Raw genomic sequence first — 22351 nt, 5'->3', positions numbered from 1 at the left:
GTAATGTGGCATAGCATCAACATCAGAACTATTTCAGATTGACAGATAGTCGTATTTTTGTTTTACAAGATACCCCTATTCCTTGAGTAATCCATGGCTTCTTTGTAGACTTTGCTCTAATCTTGGTTAGTTTTGGGAGAAAACAGTGTTCAAATAAGATAAGCACTTTATTAGCAAAAGTGTTATATTTTTCATTCATGCCATGAGCACTGTAAATGTCAATCCAGTGAATGTCTCTGAGGAGTGTCCTAAAATAATCAATTTTTGGCTTATTGATTACCCTTTTGAGCTCAGATTTAACAGATTTTATATCATGTTCAGTTTTAACATTTAACAGAAGGAACTGCATGTCATGGTCTGAGAGGCCATTGACTATTGATTTTGTAATATAATTTTGTTCGTTGGACTTTTCTATAAAGATATTGTCAATGGCTGTTTGTGAGCAATTGGCTACCCTAGTGGGGAACTTTACAGTGGGAATTAAGTTCAGTGATAATGTCACTAACTCAAATAATTTCTTATTGGGAGAGTCTTTAAGGAAATCTACACTGAAATCACCAGCAACCACTATTTATTTGTTTTTGGTTGTTAAATGGGCCAGTGCAGCTTCAAGGTGGTTTATGAACAGATTAAAGTTACTTGCAGGTGCTCAAGTGAAGGATTTTTTGTGAAATTCTACTTCTGCTGCACATGCTTCCATATGCTGTTCTAGGCAACATTTATGAATGTCTATGTTCTTAAATTTATGACAGTTCCTGATGAATGTGGCAACTGCTCCTTTCTCCATTTCTGATCTACAAAAGTGAGATGCTAAGCTAAACCCTGTAACACTTAAAAGTTATAGACCAGTGGTCACATGATGTTCAGAGAGGCAGATTATGTCAGCTGGGCTTGAAGACTAATTCATCTATGCAGATTTTTGGTGACAGACTGAACTGTAGCACAGTCTGAGGTCTAGGTCAGGTTGGAAGATGACAATTTGCTTGTGAACTGGTGAAGCCAATGAATGTTAAAGCAGAAAATTTGGGTGTGGTAGGGAAATTGACTGGTAACGAAGCATACTGTTGAGGTCTGTGCCACATTGAAAAAATACAAGGGGGAGGGGGGTTACCATTGTAACTGTTACTGGTGGTTTTTTTCTTTAGAATGTAATAAGAAATGATTATTTGCACCAAGTCATATAGATCTTCATAGAGCTGTAAGGCAGGTTACCGATTGATGGGTTGTAGTAGTGGTGGTGGTGGGAGGGGGGGGGGGGGGGGGCGATGGGCAAAGTTGCTGGTTCCAGGAAGCCACACTGAACACTGTATATGTGCCTGCAAACCAGGCAACACAGTGAGCACTTGGAGTTTCAAAAATAATTACAGGCTGTTATCACTCAACTAAATGAAGTGTCAATCATAAAGATATTTCAATCTAAGTATAGAATGAATAAAATAGAAAGAAACATTCCACATGGGAAAAATATATTAAAAACAAAGATTCTGTGACTTACCAAACGGAAAAGCGCTGGTAGATAGACACAATAAAAAAACACACAAACACGCACACAAAATATCAAGCTTTTGCAACCCACGGTTGCTTCATCAGGAAAGAGGGAAGGAGAGGGAAAGACGAAAGGATATGGGTTTTAAGGGAGAGGGTAAGGAGTCATTCCAATCCCGGGAGCGGAAAGACTTACCTTAGAGGGAAAAAAGGACAGAGCGCGCACGCGCCCACACACACACACACACACACACACACACACACACACACACACACACATATTGGAATGACTCCTTACCCTCTCCCTTAAAACCCATATCCTTTCGTCTTTCCCTCTCCTTCCCTCTTTCCTGATGAAGCAACCGTGGGTTGCGAAAGCTTGATATTTTTTGTGTGTGTGTGTGTGTGTGTGTGTGTGTGTGTTTGTTTTTTTATTGTGTCTATCTACCAGCGCTTTCCCGTTTGGTAAGTCACAGAATCTTTGTTTTTAATTTAAGCATAGAATGAAATACACTATTAATCATACATTCTGCATTTTCTCTCAAATTTACTAAGCAATTACAAATAATGACATTACCTGTGCATCTATAACAAAAACCAGAGCTCCACACCCTCCAAATATCATATCAGAATCAAATGACTGGTCAAAGAAATCAATCTGACCAGGAAAGTCCCATATTTGGAACTGCACAAAACTTGAGTTTGAAATGTCATCTTTAATGATCTTGTTTGTACTCTCCAGAAACAGTGTCTCGTTGGGTGACATTTTGTGGAAGACCACCTTTTGTATTGAAGATTTACCACTCCTACAACAAAATAAAATAATATGTAAATTAAGTTGTCAAAGTAACTAATTACTTATGTTAGTTTTCAAATTTTTTTTCCAAGAGCATTATGCTAAACCTACTTGGTCACAGAACAAAACATGTTCAGAATTTCTACACTACATATTTCTGAAAGGAATGTACAAGGCAAAAATAACTAAGAATGTAGCCATAACAATGCAACTGCAGATGAAAATTGCACATTGTTGGTGCATAGCTTTGTTGACAGTGCTAGAAAAATATGACATTAAAATGTGAATATAATAGAGGGAAACATTCCACGTGGGAAAAATATATCTAAAAACAAAGATGATGTGACTTACCGAACGAAAGCGCTGGCAGGTCGATAGACACACAAACAAACACAAACACACACACAAAATTCAAGCTTTCGCAACAAACTGTTGCCTCATCAGGAAAGAGGGAAGGAGAGGGAAAGAGGGAAGGAGAGGGAAAGAGGGAAGGAGAGGGAAAGAGGGAAGGAGAGGGAAAGACGAAAGGATGTGGGTTTTAAGGGAGAGGGTAAGGAGTCATTCCAATCCTGGGAGCGAAAAGACTTACCTTAGGGGGAAAAAAGGATGGGTATACACTCGCGCGCGCGCGCACACACACACACACACACACACACACACACACACACACACACACACACACACACACATGTCCATCCACACATATACAGACACAAGCAGACATATTTAAAGACAAAGAGTTTGGGCAGAGATGTCAGTCGAGGCGGAAGTGAAGAGGCAAAGATGATGTTGAATGACAGGTGAGGTATGAGTGGCGGCAACTTGAAATTAGCGGAGATTGAGGCCTGGTGGGTAACGGGAAGAGAGGATATATTGAAGAGCAAGTTCCCATCTCCGGAGTTCGGATAGGTTGGTGTTGGTGGGAAGTATCCAGATAACCCGGACGGTGTAACACTGTGCCAAGATGTGCTGGCTGTGCACCAGGGCATGTTTAGCCACAGGGTGATCCTCATTACCAACAAACACTGTCTGCCTGTGTCCATTCATGCGAATGGACAGTTTGTTGCTGGTAATTCCCACATAGAATGCATCACAGTGTAGGCAGGTCAGTTGGTAAATCACGTGGGTGCTTTCAAATGTGGCTCTGCCTTTGATCGTGTACATCTTCCGGGTTACAGGACTGGAGTAGGTGGTGGTGGGAGGGTGCATGGGACAGGTTTTACACCGGGGGCGGTTACAAGGATAGGAGCCAGAGGGTAGGGAAGGTGGTTTGGGGATTTCATAGGGATGAACTAAGAGGTTACGAAGGTTAGGTGGACGGCGGAAAGACACTCTTGGTGGAGTGGGGAGGATTTCATGAAGGATGGATCTCATTTCAGGGCAGGATTTGAGGAAGTCGTATCCCTGCAGGAGAGCCACATTCAGAGTCTGGTCCAGTCCCGGAAAGTATCCTGTCACAAGTGGGGCACTTTTGTGGTTCTTCTGTGGGGGATGAGGAAGTGGCTCTGGTTATTTGCTTCTGTACCAGGTCGGGAGGGTAGTTGCGAGATGCGAAAGCTGTTGTCAGGTTGTTGGTGTAATGGTTCAGGGATTCCGGACTGGAGCAGATTCGTTTGCCACGAAGACCTAGGCTGTAGGGAAGGGACCGTTTGACGTGGAATGGGTGGCAGCTGTCATAATGGAGGTACTGTTGCTTGCTGGTGGGTTTGATGTGGACGGACGTGTGAAGCTGGCCATTGGACAGGTGGAGGTCAACGTCAAGGAAAGTGGCATGGGATTTGGAGTAGGACCAGGTGAATCTGATGAAACCAAAGGAGTTGAGCTTGGAGAGGAAATTCTGGAGTTCTTCTTCACTGTGAGTCCAGATCATGAAGATGTCATCAATAAATCTGTACCAAACTTTGGGTTGGCAGGCCTGGGTAACCAAGAAGGCTTCCTCTAAGCGACCCATGAATAGGTTGGCGTACGAGGGGCCAGCCTGGTACCCATGGCTGTTCCCTTTAATTGTTGGTATGTCTGGCCTTCAAAAGTGAAGAAGTTGTGGGTCAGGATGAAGCTGGCTAAGGTGATGAGGAAAGAGGTTTTAGGTAGGGTGGCAGGTGATCGGTGTGAAAGGAAATGCTCCATCGCAGCGAGGCCCTGGACGTGCGGAATATTTGTGTATAGGGAAGTGGCATCAATGGTTACAAGGATGGTTTCCGGGGGTAACAGATTGGGTAAGGATTCCAGGCGTTCGAGAAAGTGGTTGGTGCCTTTGATGAAGGATGGGAGACTGCATGTAATGGGTTGAAGGTGTTGATCTACGTAGGCAGAGGTACGTTCTGTGGGGGCTTGGTAACCAGCTACAATGGGGCGGCCGGGATGATTGGGTTTGTGGATTTTAGGTAGAAGGTAGGGGTGCGTGGTGTCGGTGGGGTCAGGGGGTTGATGGAGTCAGGTGAAAGGTTTTGCAGGGGGCCTAAGGTTCTGAGGATTCCTTGAAGCTCTGCCTGGACATCGGGAATGGGGTTACCTTGGCAAACTTTGTATGTGGTGTTGTCTGAAAGCTGACGCAGTCCCTCAGCCACATACTCCTGACGATCAAGTACCACGGTCGTGGAACCCTTGTCTGCCGGAAGAATGACGATGGATCGGTCAGCCTTCAGATCACGGATAGCCTGGGCTTCAGCAGTGGTGATGTTGGGAGTAGGATTAAGGTTTTTTAAGAAGGATTGAGATGCAAGGCTGGAAGTCAGAAATTCCTGGAAGGTTTGGAGAGGGTGATGTTGAGGAAGTGGAGGTGGGTCCCGCTGCGACGGAGGACGGAACTGTTCCAGGCAGGGTTCAATTTGGATGGTGTCTTGGGGAGTTGGATCATTAGGAGTAGGATTAGGATCATTTTTCTTCATGGCAAAGTGATATTTCCAGCAGAGAGTACGAGTGTAGGACAGTTATCCAACCAAACAGCCCTCGTCAAAGATTTACTGTCCTACACTCGTACTCTCTGCTGGAAATATCACTTTGCCACGAAGAAAAATGATCCTAATCCTAATGATCCAACTCCCCAAGACACCATCCAAATTGAACCCTGCCTGGAACAGTTCCGTCCTCCGTCGCAGCGGGACCCACCTCCATTTCCTCAACATCACCCTCTCCAAACCTTCCAGGAATTTCTGACTTCCAGCGTTGCATCTCAATCCTTCTTAAAAAACCTTAATCCTACTCCCAACATCACCACTGCTGAAGCCCAGGCTATCCGTGATCTGAAGGCTGACCGATCCATCGTCATTCTTCCGGCGGACAAGGGTTCCACGACCGTGGTACTTGATCGTCGGGAGTATGTGGCTGAGGGACTGCGTCAGCTTTCAGACAACACCACATATAAAGTTTGCCAAGGTAACCCCATTCCCGATGTCCAGGCGGAGCTTCAAGGAATCCTCAGAACCTTAGGCCCCCTGCAAAACCTTTCACCTGACTCCATCAACTTCCTGACCCCACCGACACCACGCACCCCTACCTTCTACCTAAAATCCACAAAACCAATCATCCCGGCTGCCCCATTGTAGCTGGTTACCAAGCCCCCACAGAACGTATCTCTGCCTACGTAGATCAACACCTTCAACCCATTACATGCAGTCTCCCATCCTTCATCAAAGGCACCAACCACTTTCTCGAACGCCTGGAATCCTTACCCAATCTGTTACCCCCGGAAACCATCCTTGTAACCATTGATGCCACTTCCCTATACACAAATATTCCGCACGTCCAGGGCCTCGCTGCGATGGAGCATTTCCTTTCACACCGATCACCTGCCACCCTACCTAAAACCTCTTTCCTCATCACCTTAGCCAGCTTCATCCTGACCCACAACTTCTTCACTTTTGAAGGCCAGACATACCAACAATTAAAGGGAACAGCCATGGGTACCAGGCTGGCCCCCTCGTACGCCAACCTATTCATGGGTCGCTTAGAGGAAGCCTTCTTGGTTACCCAGGCCTGCCAACCCAAAGTTTGGTACAGATTTATTGATGACATCTTCATGATCTGGACTCACAGTGAAGAAGAACTCCAGAATTTCCTCTCCAAGCTCAACTCCTTTGGTTCCATCAGATTCACCTGGTCCTACTCCAAATCCCATGCCACTTTCCTTGACGTTGACCTCCACCTGTCCAATGGCCAGCTTCACACGTCCGTCCACATCAAACCCACCAGCAAGCAACAGTACCTCCATTATGACAGCTGCCACCCATTCCACATCAAACGGTCCCTTCCCTACAGCCTAGGTCTTCGTGGCAAACGAATCTGCTCCAGTCCGGAATCCCTGAACCATTACACCAACAACCTGACAACAGCTTTCGCATCTCGCAACTACCCTCCTGACCTGGTACATAAGCAAATAACCAGAGCCACTTCCTCATCCCCTCGAACCCAGAATCCCCTACAGAAGAACCACAAAAGTGCCCCACTTGTGACAGGATACTTTCCGGGACTGGACCAGACTCTGAATGTGGCTCTCCTGCAGGGATACGACTTCCTCAAATCCTGCCCTGAAATGAGATCCATCCTTCATGAAATCCTCCCCACTCCACCAAGAGTGTCTTTCCGCCGTCCACCTAACCTTCGTAACCTCTTAGTTCATCCCTATGAAATCCCCAAACCACCTTCCCTACCCTCTGGCTCCTATCCTTGTAACCGCCCCCGGTGTAAAACCTGTCCCATGCACCCTCCCACCACCACCTACTCCAGTCCTGTAACCCGGAAGGTGTACACGATCATAGGCAGAGCCACATGTGAAAGCACCCACGTGATTTACCAACTGACCTGCCTACACTGTGATGCATTCTATGTGGGAATTACCAGCAACAAACTGTCCATTCGCATGAATGGACACAGGCAGACAGTGTTTGTTGGTAATGAGGATCACCCTGTGGCTAAACATGCCTTGGTGCACGGCCAGCACATCTTGGCACAGTGTTACACCATCCGGGTTATCTGGATACATAGAAAGAAGGATCCTAAATTGTATGATTATATGATAGCGGAACAAACACTGGTAGCAGTTACTTCTGTAAAATATCTGGGTGTATGCGTGCGGAACGATTTGAAGTGGAATGATCATATAAAATTAATTGTTGGTAAGGCGGGTACCAGGTTGAGATTCATTGGGAGAGTGCTTAGAAAATGTAGTCCATCAACAAAGGAGGTGGCTTACAAAACACTCGTTCGACCTATACTTGAGTATTGCTCATCAGTGTGGGATCTGTACCAGTTCGGTCTGACGGAGGAGATAGAGAAGATCCAAAGAAGAGCGGCGCGTTTCGTCACAGGGTTATTTGGTAACCGTGATAGTGTTACGGAGATGTTTAATAAACTCAAGTGGCAGACTCTGCAAGAGAGGCGCTCTGCATCGCGGTGTAGCTTGCTCGCCAGGTTTCGAGAGGGTGCGTTTCTGGATGAGGTATCGAATATATTGCTTCCTCCTACTTATACCTCCTGAGGAGATCACGAATGTAAAATTAGAGAGATTAGAGCGCGCACGGAGGCCTTCAGACAGTTGTTCTTCCCGCGAACCATACGCGACTGGAACAGGAAAGGGAGGTAATGACAGTGGCACGTAAAGTGCCCTCCGCCACACACCGTTGGGTGGCTTGCGGAGTATAAATGTAGATGTAGATGTAGATACTTCCCACCAACACCAACCTATCCAAACTCCGGAGATGGGAACTTGCTCTTCAATATATCCTGTCTTCCCGTTACCCACCAGGCCTCAATCTCCGCTAATTTCAAGTTGCCACCACTCATACCTCACCTGTCATTCAACATCATCTTTGCCTCTTCACTTCCGCCTCGACTGATATCTCTGCCCAAACTCTTTATCTTTAAATATGTCTGCTTGTGTCTGTATATGTGTGGATGGTTTTTTGACATTAAAATGTGAATAGACATGTCCAAAAATGGAGTCAACAAGAAGAAAATAGGTATCAGACAGTCACTGACAACCACTGTAAGTCAAACTAATTATATTTTTGAATAAAATACACAAATAAACATAGCAAATACTAAGTTTAAGCTTGTTTGAGATTTTCACATTATTACATGCACATACAAAAAGGATATCCACATACATTAACACCACAATTTACATAAGACGTAACAGGTGATTCAAAAAGAAAGAACAATTTCAGTTGTTTATTACAAACAAACAATAAAAGATGAAACACAGTGCATAAGTCACTGGATAGAGGAATGTTCAGAGTTTTCACAAAATTGCACAGTTGTTTGTAGCAACAGGACGACTACATCATAAGAGGAATCATTTCATGTGTTGGAATATGCGTGAAGTAAATTCATTATTCAAACGTAATGTGCATTCCGATGTGATTCAGCAAGAAGCCGCCTCTGCACAAGCAGATTTGTGACTGGCATATGAAATTCTTGGAATTGGTTGCATATGCAAACGAAAGGGCGCTAGTTGCCCACACATGTCTGATGAAAATGTCAGGTGTATCTGAGATGTGTTCACATGGAGCCCTCAGAAGTCCACAAGATGGGCAGGCCAGGAACTTAAACTTCCCAAAACAATGGTGTGGTGTGTTCTGAAATGACACCTGCATGTCAAGCCTTACAAGTTGTAGTTACTGCAGGAGTTGCATCCTGGTGACCATAACAGAAAGTACGATTTTTGCAATTCAACTCTCTAGGAAATGGCGGAGGACAATTTTTCTCAATGACTCATCTTTTTGGACAAATTAATGTTTCATCTATCTGGTAAAGTAAACTGCCATAATTTAAGAATTTGAGGATCACAAAATCTTGGTGTCATCATCAAATATAAGAGACTCATAGAAACTGAACGTGTTTTGTGTCATTTGTGTCCACAAAGTTTATGAACCTATCTTTTTTTTTAGGTCACTGTGACAGGAATGTCATACCTAGACATGCTGCAAAATTGGTAGTTACCTCAACTTCACAAGATTCCAATGATTTCATTTTTATTCATGATGGTACCCTGCCACACTTTCACCTTGCGGTGTGGTGTTATCTTAACAACACCATCCCATAATGTTGGACTGGAAGGGGTGCACAACAGGATGATGTGGGGATGGCAAATCAAAGACTGTTTCATTTGCAGAACACTTAGAAAATGCAACAGATGTACTAAAGAGACTGCCTACACTACACTTGGCTGTCCTCTTTTTGAGTACTGCTGCATGGTCTGAGATCCTTACCAGATAAGATAAACAGAGTACAGGAAGTTCAAAGAAGAGCAGCATGTTTTGTATTATTTCAAAATAGGGGAGACAGTGTCGCTGACGTGATACAGGATTTGGAGTGGACATAATTAAAACACAGGCATTTTTTGTTGCAGCAGAATCTTCTCACACCCCTATCTGTTACAGTCAAATCATTAAATATGGGAACAGACACACTCTCACGGAGGAAGCATAAGAATCTGTTCAGTTATTCTTTTGCCATCGGGTAGTATCAAGGATAAGGAATCCTTATGTCCTGCCACCATCAGCATTCTACTCCTTAAAAATTAAAACAAGGTGTGGATGAAAAAGGCTGCCTACACCTCTAAGCAATTAAAACAGAGAAAATGGGTATGACGAAGATGGACAGCAAAGGAGGTAGGGTAGAGTGGGCTCCACTGGTTAAAGTGTCTATGCATCAGTCAAAATTAGAGACAAAAAATCCGAAAGACCATGCTAGGCATAGAGCATCATGAGGAGGCAGCATCCCACCAAGATGTGAGCACTCCGCAACCACAACACTGGGGGAGCTCATTACTCTCCAAGAACGAAAACCACTTCCACAGAGAAAGCTAAAACCAGTTCAACTGTCTGTAAGACATCCACCAATACTATAGGCAAAGAATCCAAAAGACCATACTCAACATGGCAAACCATGAGGGAGCATTCTATCAGGATATAAGCTGCTGTCTGTAAGGCTATGCAACCACAATGTGAGGGTGGCTTGTTACATAAAATAAAACTATGGGTTAATATGGTATGACTGATGCAGAGGCAACATAGGATGATGAATTTTTCCAGGAGGAATTGAAGGAGAAATACCATGAAGCAGTAGTCGCCTGGATAGTGTGAATTTTGTTAGAGGGAGGAGTAGCCCATTAGATAATGTTCCACCTCTGAGTGTGGAGACACCTTACATGCACTCACAAAATCTACACCTGGGATCATCAGAGCAAATGGTGGGCAAGTAATTGCTTCTCTAGCCCAATGGATGGCCGTTCATTCCCTGGGTTACCCCTACGATTTGGGGCCCAGAGGAAGACAACTGAGCAAGTAGAACAACTAATGTCAGAGAGAAGCTCGTATAAAGCAGTTATCACATGGTAACAAGAGTGACATCAATAGCCTAGAGACATCTCTCACTATGCCACTACAAATTAAAACACATTTGGAGGTGGTCTGTTTAATAAAAGATAGGGCTCTGTTAATGACTATCAGCTCCACCAAAAAAACACTGCACTTTCCTCATAACGAATGTTGTTTCTGAGTAGAGGAAGGGGTGGGGTCTGGAAGGGAGATTTAAAAGCATATCCCGTACTATCCATGGTTTCATAACTGTCACTGTAAACTTTTGTAGCACAATTTCTCCTGAAGAACTGAGATCAACAGATGATGAAAGGTCATGGGGACGACAAATTTTATAATTCTTGGTTTGGGTACTAAACAACAGTTGTTGTGGTCATCAGTTCAAAGGATGGTTTTATGCAGCTCTCCACACTAATCTATTTTGTGCAATAGCCTCTTCATCTCTGCATAACTACTACAACCCACATCCATTCACACTTGCTTACTGTATTCAAACCTTCATGTCTCTCTACAATTTTTACACCCCATACTACCTCCTGTTATTAAATTGAAAATTATTCGATGCCTCAGAATGTGTCATATCAATCGATCCTTTCTTTTAGTCAAGTGTTTGCCTCTCGTGATAGTGTTCTCGCTTCCCGAGCAAGGGGTCCCGGGTTCCATTCCCGGTGGGGTCAGGGATTTTCACCTGCACCAAGATGACTGGGTGATTTCCATTTCCATTTCCATTTAGTCAAGTTGTGCCATAAATTTATTTTTTCCCCAGTTTGATTCAATGTCTCCTCATTTATAATTCTACTTGCCAATCTACTCTCCAACATTCTTCTCTAGCAACATATTTAAAAAGTTTCTATTCGCTTCTTGTCTGGACCACATTTCACTTGCACACAAGGCTACATCCCGACATACGCCTTCAGAAGAAATTTCCTAACCATTACATTGATCAGATGTTAACAAATTCCTCTTTCAGAGATGCTTTTCTTGTTACTGTCAGTCTGCATTTTGTACCTCCCTTCTTGAGCCATCATCAATTATTTTGCTGCCCAAATAGCAAAACTCATACTACTTATAATATATAATTTCCTAATCTAATTCCCTCAGCATTGCTTGATTTAATTCAACTACATTTCATTTCCTTGTTTTACTTTTGCTGATGTATACCTTATAATCTACTTCCATTCTTTTCATTTCCTTTGAGTCTTACAACTGCACATTACTGTCTGTAAAAGTTGTAGATAACCTGTTACTTCCTCTATTTTATCTCTGCAACTATTAAAATTTCAAAGAGTGTAATCAAGTCAAAAGCATCAAATGCTTTATCTAAAGCTACAAATGCTATAAACATCACTTTGCCTTTCTTTGACCTACACTACTGGCCATTAAAATTGCTACACCAAGAAGAAATGCAGACAATAAACAGGTATTCATTGGATAAATATGTTATACTAGAACTGACATGTGATTACATTTTCGCGCAATTTGGGTGCATAGATCCTGACAAATCAATATCCAGAACAACATCCTCTGGCCGTAATAACGGCCTTGATACGCCTGGGCATTGAGTCAAACAGAGCTTGGATGGCGTGTACAGGTACAGCTGCCCATGCAACTTCAACACGATACCACAGTTCATCAAGAGTAGCGACTGGCGTAATGTGACGAGCCAGTTACTCGGCCACCATTGACTAGACATTTTCAATTGGTGAGAGATCTAGAGAATGTGCTGGCCAGGGCAGCAGTTGAACATTTTCTGTATCCAGAAAGGCCCGTACAGGACCTGCAACATGCAGTCGTGCATTATCCTGCTGAAATGTAGTATTTCGCAGGGATCGAATGATGGGTAGAGCCACGGGTCGCAACACATCTGAAATGTAACGTCCACTGTTCAAAGTGCCGTCAATGCGAACAAGAGGTGACTGAGACGTGTAATCAATGGCACACCATACCATCACGCCGGGTGATACGCCAGTATGGCGATGACGAATAAACGCTTCCAATGTGCGTTCACCACGATGTCGCCAAACACGGATGCGACCATCATGATGCTGTAAACAGAACCTGGATTCATCCGAAAAAATGACGTTTTGTCATTCGTGCATCCAGGTTCGTCATCGAGTACACCATCGCAGGCGCTCCTGTCTGTGATGCAGCGTCAAGGGTAATCGCAGCCATGGTCTCTGAGCTGATAGTCCATGCTGCTGCGAATGTCGTCGAACTGTTCGTGCAGATGGTTGTTGTCTTGCAAACGTCCGCATCTGTTGACTCAGGGATCGAGACGTGGCTGCACCATCCATTACAGCCATGCGAATAAGATGCCTGTCATCTCGACTGCTAGTGATATGAGACCATTGTGATCCAGCACGGCGTTCCATATTACCCTCCTGAACCCACCGATTTCATATTCTGTTAACAGTCATTGGATCTCGACAAACGCGAGCAGCAATGTCGCGGTACAATAAACCTCAGTTGCGATAGGCTACAATCCGACCTTTATCAATGTCGGAAACGTGATGGTACGCATTTCTCCTCCTTACACGAGGCATCACGACAACGTTTCACAGGCAACGGGGGTCAACTGCTGTTTGTGTATGAGAAATCGGTTGGAAACTTTCCTCATGTCGGCACGTTGTAGGTGTCGCCACCAGCGCCAACCTTGTGTGCATGCTCTGAAAAGCTAATCATTTGCATGTCAAAGCATCTTCTTCCTGTCGGTAAAATTTCACGCCTGTAGCACGTCATCTTCGTGGTGTAACAATTTTAATGGCCAGTAGTGTATATTCTAAAATATATCATACCGTCAGTATTACTTCGCATGTTCCGGAACCCAATCTGATATTCCACAATTCTGATTTCTACTAATTTTCTCAATTTTTGGCAAATAATTTGTATCAATTATGCAGTCATGACTTATTAATCTGACAGTTTTCTAATATTCACACTTGTTACCACACATCTTTTTTAGTATCTGAATTATGACTTCCATCTTGAATTCTTGAGGGTATTTTGTTTGTTTCTAATGTCTTGGACACTAAGTGGAATAATTTTACCATGGCTGGCTCTCGTCTCAATACTTTTGAGTTAATGTCGTCTACTCCAGGGGCTTTGTATCCACTTAGGTCTTTCAGGGTTGTCAAATCATCTTGCAGTTTCGTATCTCCCAACTCATCTTCATCCACTTCCTCTTACCCTTCTATAAAGTTGTCGACAAGTTGGTTTCCCTTATATATATATATCCCCTATATATTCCTTCCATTTTTTACTTCTTTGCTTAGTTCTGGCTTGCCGTCTCAGCTCTTGATATTCATACAGCTGCTTCTCTTTTCTCCAAGTTTCTCTAATTTTGCTACAGTCAGCATCAATATTTCCCGTAGTTATGCGTGCTTCTACAGCCTTGTACCCTAGACATTCCTACTTAGCCATTTCTCTCTATCTCATTTTTTTAGACATCTTTATTCCCTTTCGTCTGTTTCGTTTTATTTACTTCTATTTTTTTTTCATTTCAACAATTAAATTCAATATTTGTTGTAGTGTCCACAGATTTCTACTAGGTCTTGTCCTTTTCCCTATTTGATCCTCTGTTGCCTTCCCTAAATCATGTATCAAAGCTAGCCATTCGTCTTCTATTGTGTTCTATTCCCTAGTTTCAGTCCAACACCTCCTAATGCTTTCTCTAAAACTCTAAACAATTTCTAGTTCCTTCAACTTCTTCAGATCCATGTCTACCTTTTGTAATTTCTTCACTTTTAATCTACATTTCACAAACAATAAATTACAGTAAAATTCCACATCTGCCCCTGGAAATGTCTTATAGTTTAAAATACTTGTTTCGAAATTTCTCTCTTTACATTATATAATCAATCTGAAGTCTTCCAGAGTCTTCAGGTCTCTTCAATTTATACAACATCCCCACACGATTCTTAAACCAAATTTAAGCTATGATTAAATTATGCTATCTGCAGTTCCTTTCGCCCAGTTCACGTTTTGCAATTATTTTTCCTTGTCTTGCTTTTCCTACTACTGAATTAGTGTCCCCCATCACTATTAAATTTTTCTCTCCTTTATCTTATCTACATTCTTTAAATTGTTTCATAGCTGTGGATCTAGTGGCATGTAAGCTTTTACTACAGTGGCAGGTGTTGGCTTTATGCCTTTCTTGGCTATGATAACGTGTTCATTACACAGTTCATAATAACTTACTAATACTTCTGTTTTCTCATTCATTGTTAGGCTTATTCCTGCATTCACTCTATTTGATTTTGTATTTATAACCCTGTACTCACCTGACCAGCAGTCTGTTCCTATTGCCACCATTCTACACTAATTCCCACTATACGTAACTTTGACCTATCCCTCTACCTCTCTAGATTATCTAATCTGCCGACCTGATCAAACATAATACTCTAACGTGTAGCATGCCAGAATTGATTTTCCTAATAACTACACTCTTCACCTGGAGATCTAAATGGAGAACTATTTTACCTCCAGAATATTTCATCCAAGGTGATGTGATCATCATTAAGGCATAGGCCTTGGGAAAAAAGAATAATAGCTGTGGTTTCCTCTTGCTTTTAGCAGTTTGCTGTACCTTGCTGCACCAGCACAGGGCACATTAGCTAATGTAACAAGACCAGATCAGTCAATCCTCCACACTGCAGCCCCTGTAACTATTGAGACGGTTGCTACACTTCTTCAGGAACCATGGGTTAGTCTGGCCTCTTCTTAGATACCCTTCTGTTGTGGTGGCACCTACAGTACAGATATCCATATTGTAAAGGCATAAAAGCTACCCCACGTTGGCAAGGTCCATGGACCATGAGGGATGGACTAACCAGTTACTGCATGGATACATGGGCAACACATTCTTTAAATGTTGGGGGGGGGGGGGGGGGGGGGGGAGGTTATGTCTCAGCAGAGGCATATTTCTACTGATAATGCCACCTGGGATATAAAATATAGATTGGCGATGGCAAGGATAGCATTTTTGAAGTAGAGAGATTTGTTAACATCAAGTATAGACTTACATGCCAGGTAGTCTTTTCTGAAAGTATTTGTATGGAGTGTAGCCATGTACCGTATTTACTCGAATCTAAGCCGCACTTTTTTTCTGGTCTTTGTAATCCAAAAAACCGCCTGCGGCTTAAATCGAGTGCAAAGCAAGCGGAAATTCAGAAAAAAGTTGGTGGGTGCCACCACAACTTACTTCTGCCGTTGAATATATGTAGCACTACACAGGCATGCTTTGTAGGCACAAAGATAAATACTGGCGCCAAAACCTGTGCGTCAGTAAATAAATTAAAAAAAAAAGGTGGAAGACGAGCTATTTTCTCTGTCCCGAGTTTCGACCACTGCATTTTCATACATTATCCAATGAAGTAAATACAAATTCCGTGTTGTTCATCTTAGAATGTAGCAGCATTTCAATGTACTGCGAAAATCCGACTGGCAAGACTGCTTGGGATGTTTGTCAATATGGCCAGCTCTACGTTCTGAATTTTTTCCTATCTGTGAGAAGAGATGGTTGCTAATAGGAACTTTTATAAATTGTGAATCACATGCAGTATTCTTGTCACCATAAGAATAATATGCATATAAACATTTTGCCATGTATTGTTTCATGTTTGCTGCTATCTCATTTAAATCCTGTCTGCCTAATAAACTACGAAACTAGGGTGAGACAACAGCAAATGTGGAAGAATATACATCTCATGTCATGTTTATATTCGTATTATTCTTATGCTTAATAGTGATAGTCAGAAATGGAGCATGGCAATTGACTAAATTTTTAAATCTAAGATGACTCTAATTTATGTGTAGAATGTAATGTAATAAAGAGGCGCCTGCAAAGATTTTCAAACGGTGAAAAATTTTCACTAAAGTCTCGTTCAGAACATCTTCTATCATACGCAATCTATTAGTTGGTTCTTGTTTATCATTATCAAAGAAAGCAGCAGTGTAAGTAACAACAAATAGCAGTTTCTTGCCATTGTCTCTCTCTCTCTCTCTCTCTCTCTCTCTCTCTCTCTCTCTCTCTCTCTCCCCCCCCCCCCTTTTTTTTTTAAAGCGGCGGTAGCGCGCACAAAAGCAAGCCATGCTGCGAGCGGCGACAGGCCGTAAACACGCACTATCAGAATGCGACAAACAATGCATGACACAGTACAGTAATGCATTTTCAGCTTATAGTGATAAACACCTATAACAAAGAAAACTGCGCTTATCAGATCAAAGAAAAACAAGCAATCAATTCAAACCAGACGAAACACGTGGAAAAGGAAGGGTACTCTTATAAATACGGACGGAGCGCCTGACGCATAGCAATGGCTACCTGGTAAAGCTTAACTGCTAAGCTTACGACTCGAACCAAACTACTGTAGCTGTATCGTCATTCATTCGACCTAAATTGTGTCTTATATTAAAAAGGACCAACTTTGTTTTGATTTGGAGATGCGGCCTATAATTTCTCTCTCCCCTTGAATTTCGAGTCTCAAATTTCAGGTGCAGCTTAGATTCGCGAAATTTTTTTTTTTTCCTTGATTTCGAGTCTCATATTTCAGGTGCGGCTTAGATTCGAGTAAATACAGTATGTAAGTAAAACATGGATAATAAACAGTTTAGACAAGAAGAGAATGTAAGCTTTTGAAATGTGGTGCTGCTGAACATTATGTGGGTAGATCACGTAACTAATGAGGAGGTACTGAACAGAATTGAGGACAAGAGGAATTTGTGGCACAACTAGACTACAAGAAAGGATCAGTTGGTACGATACATTCTGAGCCATCAAGGGATCAGCAGTTTAGAATCGAAGGGAGGAGTGAAAGGCAAAAATCGTTGAAGGAGACAAAGAGATGAATAATAAGCAGTTTCAGAAGGACATAGGTTGCAGTACTTACTCATAGATGAAGAGGCTTACACAGGATAGAGTAGCACAGAGAGCTGCATCAAACCACTCTTTGGAGTGAAGACCTCAACAACAATCCCACCTGAGAGTAAGTGTCAGGAGGTTTATGCCCCTTGCATGTAAAAACAACCTGATAAGTCAAGTGAACAGAAAATTGTTGTATGGTAATTGCATACGTGAGCAAGAGGTGGTAGCATTGGAACTAAATAGGTAAGATTACTGTTTCAGCAAGGAGACTGTCAATGGGATTAGTCCAGAAAACTCCAGTGGCCAGTCTTACTCTGTAATGATGATGATGATGATGATGATGATGATGATCAGAGGTGAGGAGCACTCAATATCATGGTCATCAGTGCCTTGATGTAAAGTCAGGATGCTAATCTCACAGGCAGGGATGAAGGCTGCCACCACATGAAGAGCAGTTTACAATGTATTAAAGTCTGCCTCCCTTCCCCACCAATTTAGGGATGAGGCTTGACAGTTCACAAAATTTCACCACACTTGTAACAAAAAAAAAAATAAAAATAAAAAAAAAAAAAATTGGTTCTGAGCACTATGGGACTTAACATCTTAGGTCATCAGTCCCCTAGAATTTAGAACTACTTAAACCTAACTAACGTAAGGACATCACACAGATCCATGCCCGAGGCAGGATTCGAACCTGGGACCGTAGCAGTCTTGTGGCTGAAGCACCTAGAACCGCATGGCAACCGTGGCCGGCGCTCTTGTAACATTGGAATCGCTATCTCCGAGGATGGTGGACAGATCTCCAACGAGACTGAGGGTGGTCCAAATATCAGCATGTAGGACACATGTTGCCAAAATATCCTGTACTGACAGTGGCACACCACAAACTTCACAGAGTAGTGGTTCCTCGCATTGAAGGAGGAAGCCATGTGTTAAAGCACTACGTCCGATGCACAGTCTGGTAAACAGAACCTCCTTCCAGCGGTTAGGCTGACATGAAGTCTGGCAACTGCAGTTTGTTTTCTATCACCTACAACCATTCATTCTCCCACTGACACATGATGCGTCCATCAGAAAATGAGATGATGGCATGCAACAGGATGGGCCACTGAAGCACAACACCAGCCCGACATGCTTCCTTGGCGGCTTTGTCGGCCACGTCATTTCCCTCTATCCTGATGTGGCTAGGTACCCATCAAAAGATCACCACCTTACCGCGGTTTCGGAGCCGCTGCAAGGAGTCATGGGTGAGCTGGATCAGCTGGTCCATGGGATATATTTGGTGAAGTGCTTGCAGTGAATTATGTGAGTTGTAACAGACAAGAAACCTTGTACGGTGATGGCTGTGAACCCTCTCCAGTGCCATCAGAACAACATACTTCTGCATCATAATTTGTAAATTGTTCCGGAAGACGCACTTTGAAAATCCTATCAGGGAAAACAGCAGAACAACCGAGAACATTCTCTTGTTGAGATCCATCGGTATAAACAACGAACTGTGGTATGTACTTAAAATGGCTGAAAAAAATTGCACAAACATAATCTGGAGTACAAGTTTACTTGAACTGTGTAAAGTGTAAAATAACTTTGGGCTTCAGAAGATGCCAAGGTGCCAATGCGTCTCATCTCTGGCTGTGTATTTTGATGCCCGAGAGATCCAGATCCTTGAGACAGTCTGTAGTATGTATTCCAAATGGCTTGGTCGCACAGAGCCAATTCCTGAACAGCCATTCTGGGTTGGACCACTAACTAAATGCCAATGACTGAGGTGATGCTTAGATTTTAAGTGCTTGTCGAGCCAAAAGGATAAGTTACCAAATCCAGAGTGATGGTTCACCAACCACTGAACACAGACTCTGAACTGGGCTGTTCCAAAAGGCTCCAGTCGATATCCAAATGCCCTCAGGGTTGACAGTGTTTAACATCTTGAGGTAGAAAGCACGGGCTAATCCGTAGACCATGCTGCCATAATCTAAATGTAATAGAACAAATGCCCTATAAAACTGCAGGAGGTGGGACCAGTCAGCTCCCCATGTTTTTCTCCGACGGAATTTCAATAGATTCAATGACTGGAAGCCTTTTGTTCATAGGTCTTTCAGGTGTGGGAACCAAGTTAATTTTGAGTCAAATAATAAACCCAAAAAGTGCGCAGTTTCTTGAAAAAGTAAAATATTGTCCCCCATTGTGAGCACTGGTTAGTTAAGACTTTGACGGGCAAGGTTAAAATTGACAAATGTAGTCCTCTCTGGTGAGAATCGAAAACCAGTTGTCCTGGCCCAGGTTTCCAGCCTCCTGATAGTTAGCTATAGCAGCCTTATTGTCGTCGTTGACGTCATAAGATCAGAGGAAGAGTAGAAGTTTGCAAAGTCATCCACAAACAAAGAGCATTTGACAGGGCACCCGACTGCAGAGGAAATGCCAAATGCCATTGATAGTGATGGCAAACAATGTGACACCGCCTGGGGGGACCCCATTCTATTGAACACAGCAGTCAGACAAGGCAATCGAAAATGCAATATCAAAAACGCCGATCCTCAAGAAAGAATAGGATAAAAAGTGGCAGCCGTCCATGTAGTACCCATTCATGAAGTTGGCGAAGGATGTTGTACCTCCAAGAAGTGTCATATGCTTTTTTGAGGTCAAAAAATACAAGGCAAATGGTTTCAGCATAAGAAAGACTCCTGTATCGTCATCTTCAGTAGAATTAAGTTGTCAACGGTGGAGCGGTAGCGCCTGAAACTGCACTGGGAGCGGCTCTGGTGACTCTGGGGATTCGAGCAGGCAGAGGAGGCGGCGGCTGACCTTGCGTTCAAGAGTCTTATACATACAACTAGTAATGGCTACACTTCGGTAGCTTTTAGGTGCACTACAGTCCTTGGCTGATTTCCAGAATGGAATTAATATTGCCTCCTTCCAAGTTGTGGAGTACTGTCCATCAAACCAGATCTGACTGAAACAGGAGAGGAGCTGTCCTTTTGCTTCAGTGCACAGATGACAAAGCATGGCATAATGGATCTCATCAGGAACAGTGTCTCCGGCTGCAGACAAAGCTGACTCCAGTTCCCACATAGAGAACGAAAGGTTGTAGACTTCCTCATTACGCAAGAAGAAATTAAGCTTCCTCACCTCTGTAATCCTACGGAACACCTGAGAAGCAGGAGTTTATCTGGTTGATGTAGTGACAGTAAAAAAAAGTGTTCAGCTAAAACCTGAGCGATGTCTTCTGGTGTGTCTACCAAGATCCCATTACTTCACAAGGCCTTAAGGAGAAGTGTACTGCCGTAGCCAGAAATCTGTCTTATAGAGTCCCAAACTTGCGCAGTAGAAGTGGTCCAATTAATGGAAGTTGTGAATTCCCACCAGGAAGCCCTCTTCCATTCTTTTATTACTCGCCTTGCATGTGCTCTTGCAGATCTGAAGGCATAAAGGTTTTCTGTAGTTGGACTGTGTTTGAAGTTCCACAGAGCTGTTCATCTGGTCCTGATTGCCAATCAACAGTCATCATTCCACCAAGCTACATGCTGTCATCTGAGATGGTTACTAGACCAGGGGAGGGACTCTGTGGCAGCCCGTCAGATCTCACAAGTGATATGGACCACCGTCTCCTTTGCACAATCCTTTTGTTCAAAAATACGCTGTCGACTGTAATGCAACCAATTTTCCCTTTGTATCATCCATCTGCGTTGTCTCCTGTCAGCCACTGTCCTAGTTGGAGACAGATCCACACTGGGAAGCAGTCACTAGAATGTAAAACTGTAGCCACTTCCCACTGAACTGAGTCTGCAATTGCTGGGGAACAAAAACAAACATCAATGGCTGAAAAACAACCTGCACTGTGGAAAATTGTGTCATCTGACCCATGTTTAGAAGGTAGATATTCTCAGAATGGAAGAGTCCCTGGAGGACAGCACATTGTGTGCATTAAAGTTCCCCACAAGGAGGAATGGTTGTGGGAGTGCCTGGAAGAGTTCTGCCAGTGCGTCTGCATTCAAAGTATCATTAGGTGGAAGGTTCAATGAACACACTGCGAAATTAAAGAGTGCAAAAACTTTCACTGCAATTGCTTGTATGGTCGCCATAAGAGGGTCAGGATAGGAGTGGCACCTGTCATCAATGGGAACAGCCACTCCACTTTTAGCCCTCTCTCCAATAATATTGTCCTTCCAGTATGGGTGGCAACCCCGTAATGCAGGTTTGTTGGTGACTAAGACGCTTTTCTTGTAAGTACATGCAGAACAGTTTCTCCTGAACTAGGAGCTGTAATTCTTCCAAATGTGAGCAATATCGATTTAAATACCACTGCAACACAGAAGTCGCTGTGGAAGCCATTGTTTAGCAAACATCGTTTTTGTCTTTCTTCCTCGGAGGTGGAGCTTTACCGGGGAGGTCAGGGGGAATATTAGCCGGTTCCTGGCTCTCCAGTTCCTCCGTTTCAAATTCCATATCCTCAAGAGTGTAATCCCCATCAGAGAGGGAGAACGCGCGCCGATCCGAAGGTTTAACCACAACTTTCTTGGACTTGGAACCACTTCTCAAAGGACTTTTTCTTTACTTATGGGAGTAGTTGGTTGCTTGGGTTGCAGGGACAGCTTAGTTGACTTCTGGTGGTGGGTAGTGGTATGTGGCTTAGGTGGTAAGCCCATTGGTGACAGCTTCCGAATGACTTCTGTTTCAAGTGGAGCTCGGCAGTAAAAACACTGCAGTCAGCCAGCAATAAGCGTTGTTCATAATGATCCCCTAGAGTAAGAGCATAACCAACATGAGCCTCAGGAGGGACTGAGTCCTTAGGGCCCTTTGCCAAATCGACCTCAGGAGGGACTGAGTCCTTAGGGCCCTGTGCCAAATTGAGCCAAAGGCACGGGTGGGGCACACATCACGGGGGTATGCACA

The 22351-nt window shown here is 43.3% G+C and overlaps 1 protein-coding gene across 1 annotated transcript in view; it reads right to left on the bottom strand.

Annotated features, from left to right (window-relative positions):
- Window positions 1-22351, bottom strand: part of LOC124798892 (ras-related GTP-binding protein C) — a 103396-nt gene that overhangs the window by 32077 nt on the left and 48968 nt on the right. The window contains exon 3 of the mRNA XM_047262427.1: window positions 2063-2291. Within this exon, the coding sequence (XP_047118383.1) occupies window positions 2063-2291 (229 nt within the window). The remainder of the gene's footprint in view (window positions 1-2062; window positions 2292-22351) is intronic.

Source organism: Schistocerca piceifrons, chromosome 1 (genome assembly GCF_021461385.2).
Source record: "Schistocerca piceifrons isolate TAMUIC-IGC-003096 chromosome 1, iqSchPice1.1, whole genome shotgun sequence".
NCBI classification, from domain to species: domain Eukaryota; kingdom Metazoa; phylum Arthropoda; class Insecta; order Orthoptera; family Acrididae; genus Schistocerca; species Schistocerca piceifrons.
The sequence above is the reverse complement of the archived record's forward strand: the minus strand, read 5'-3'. Positions and strand labels throughout refer to the sequence as shown.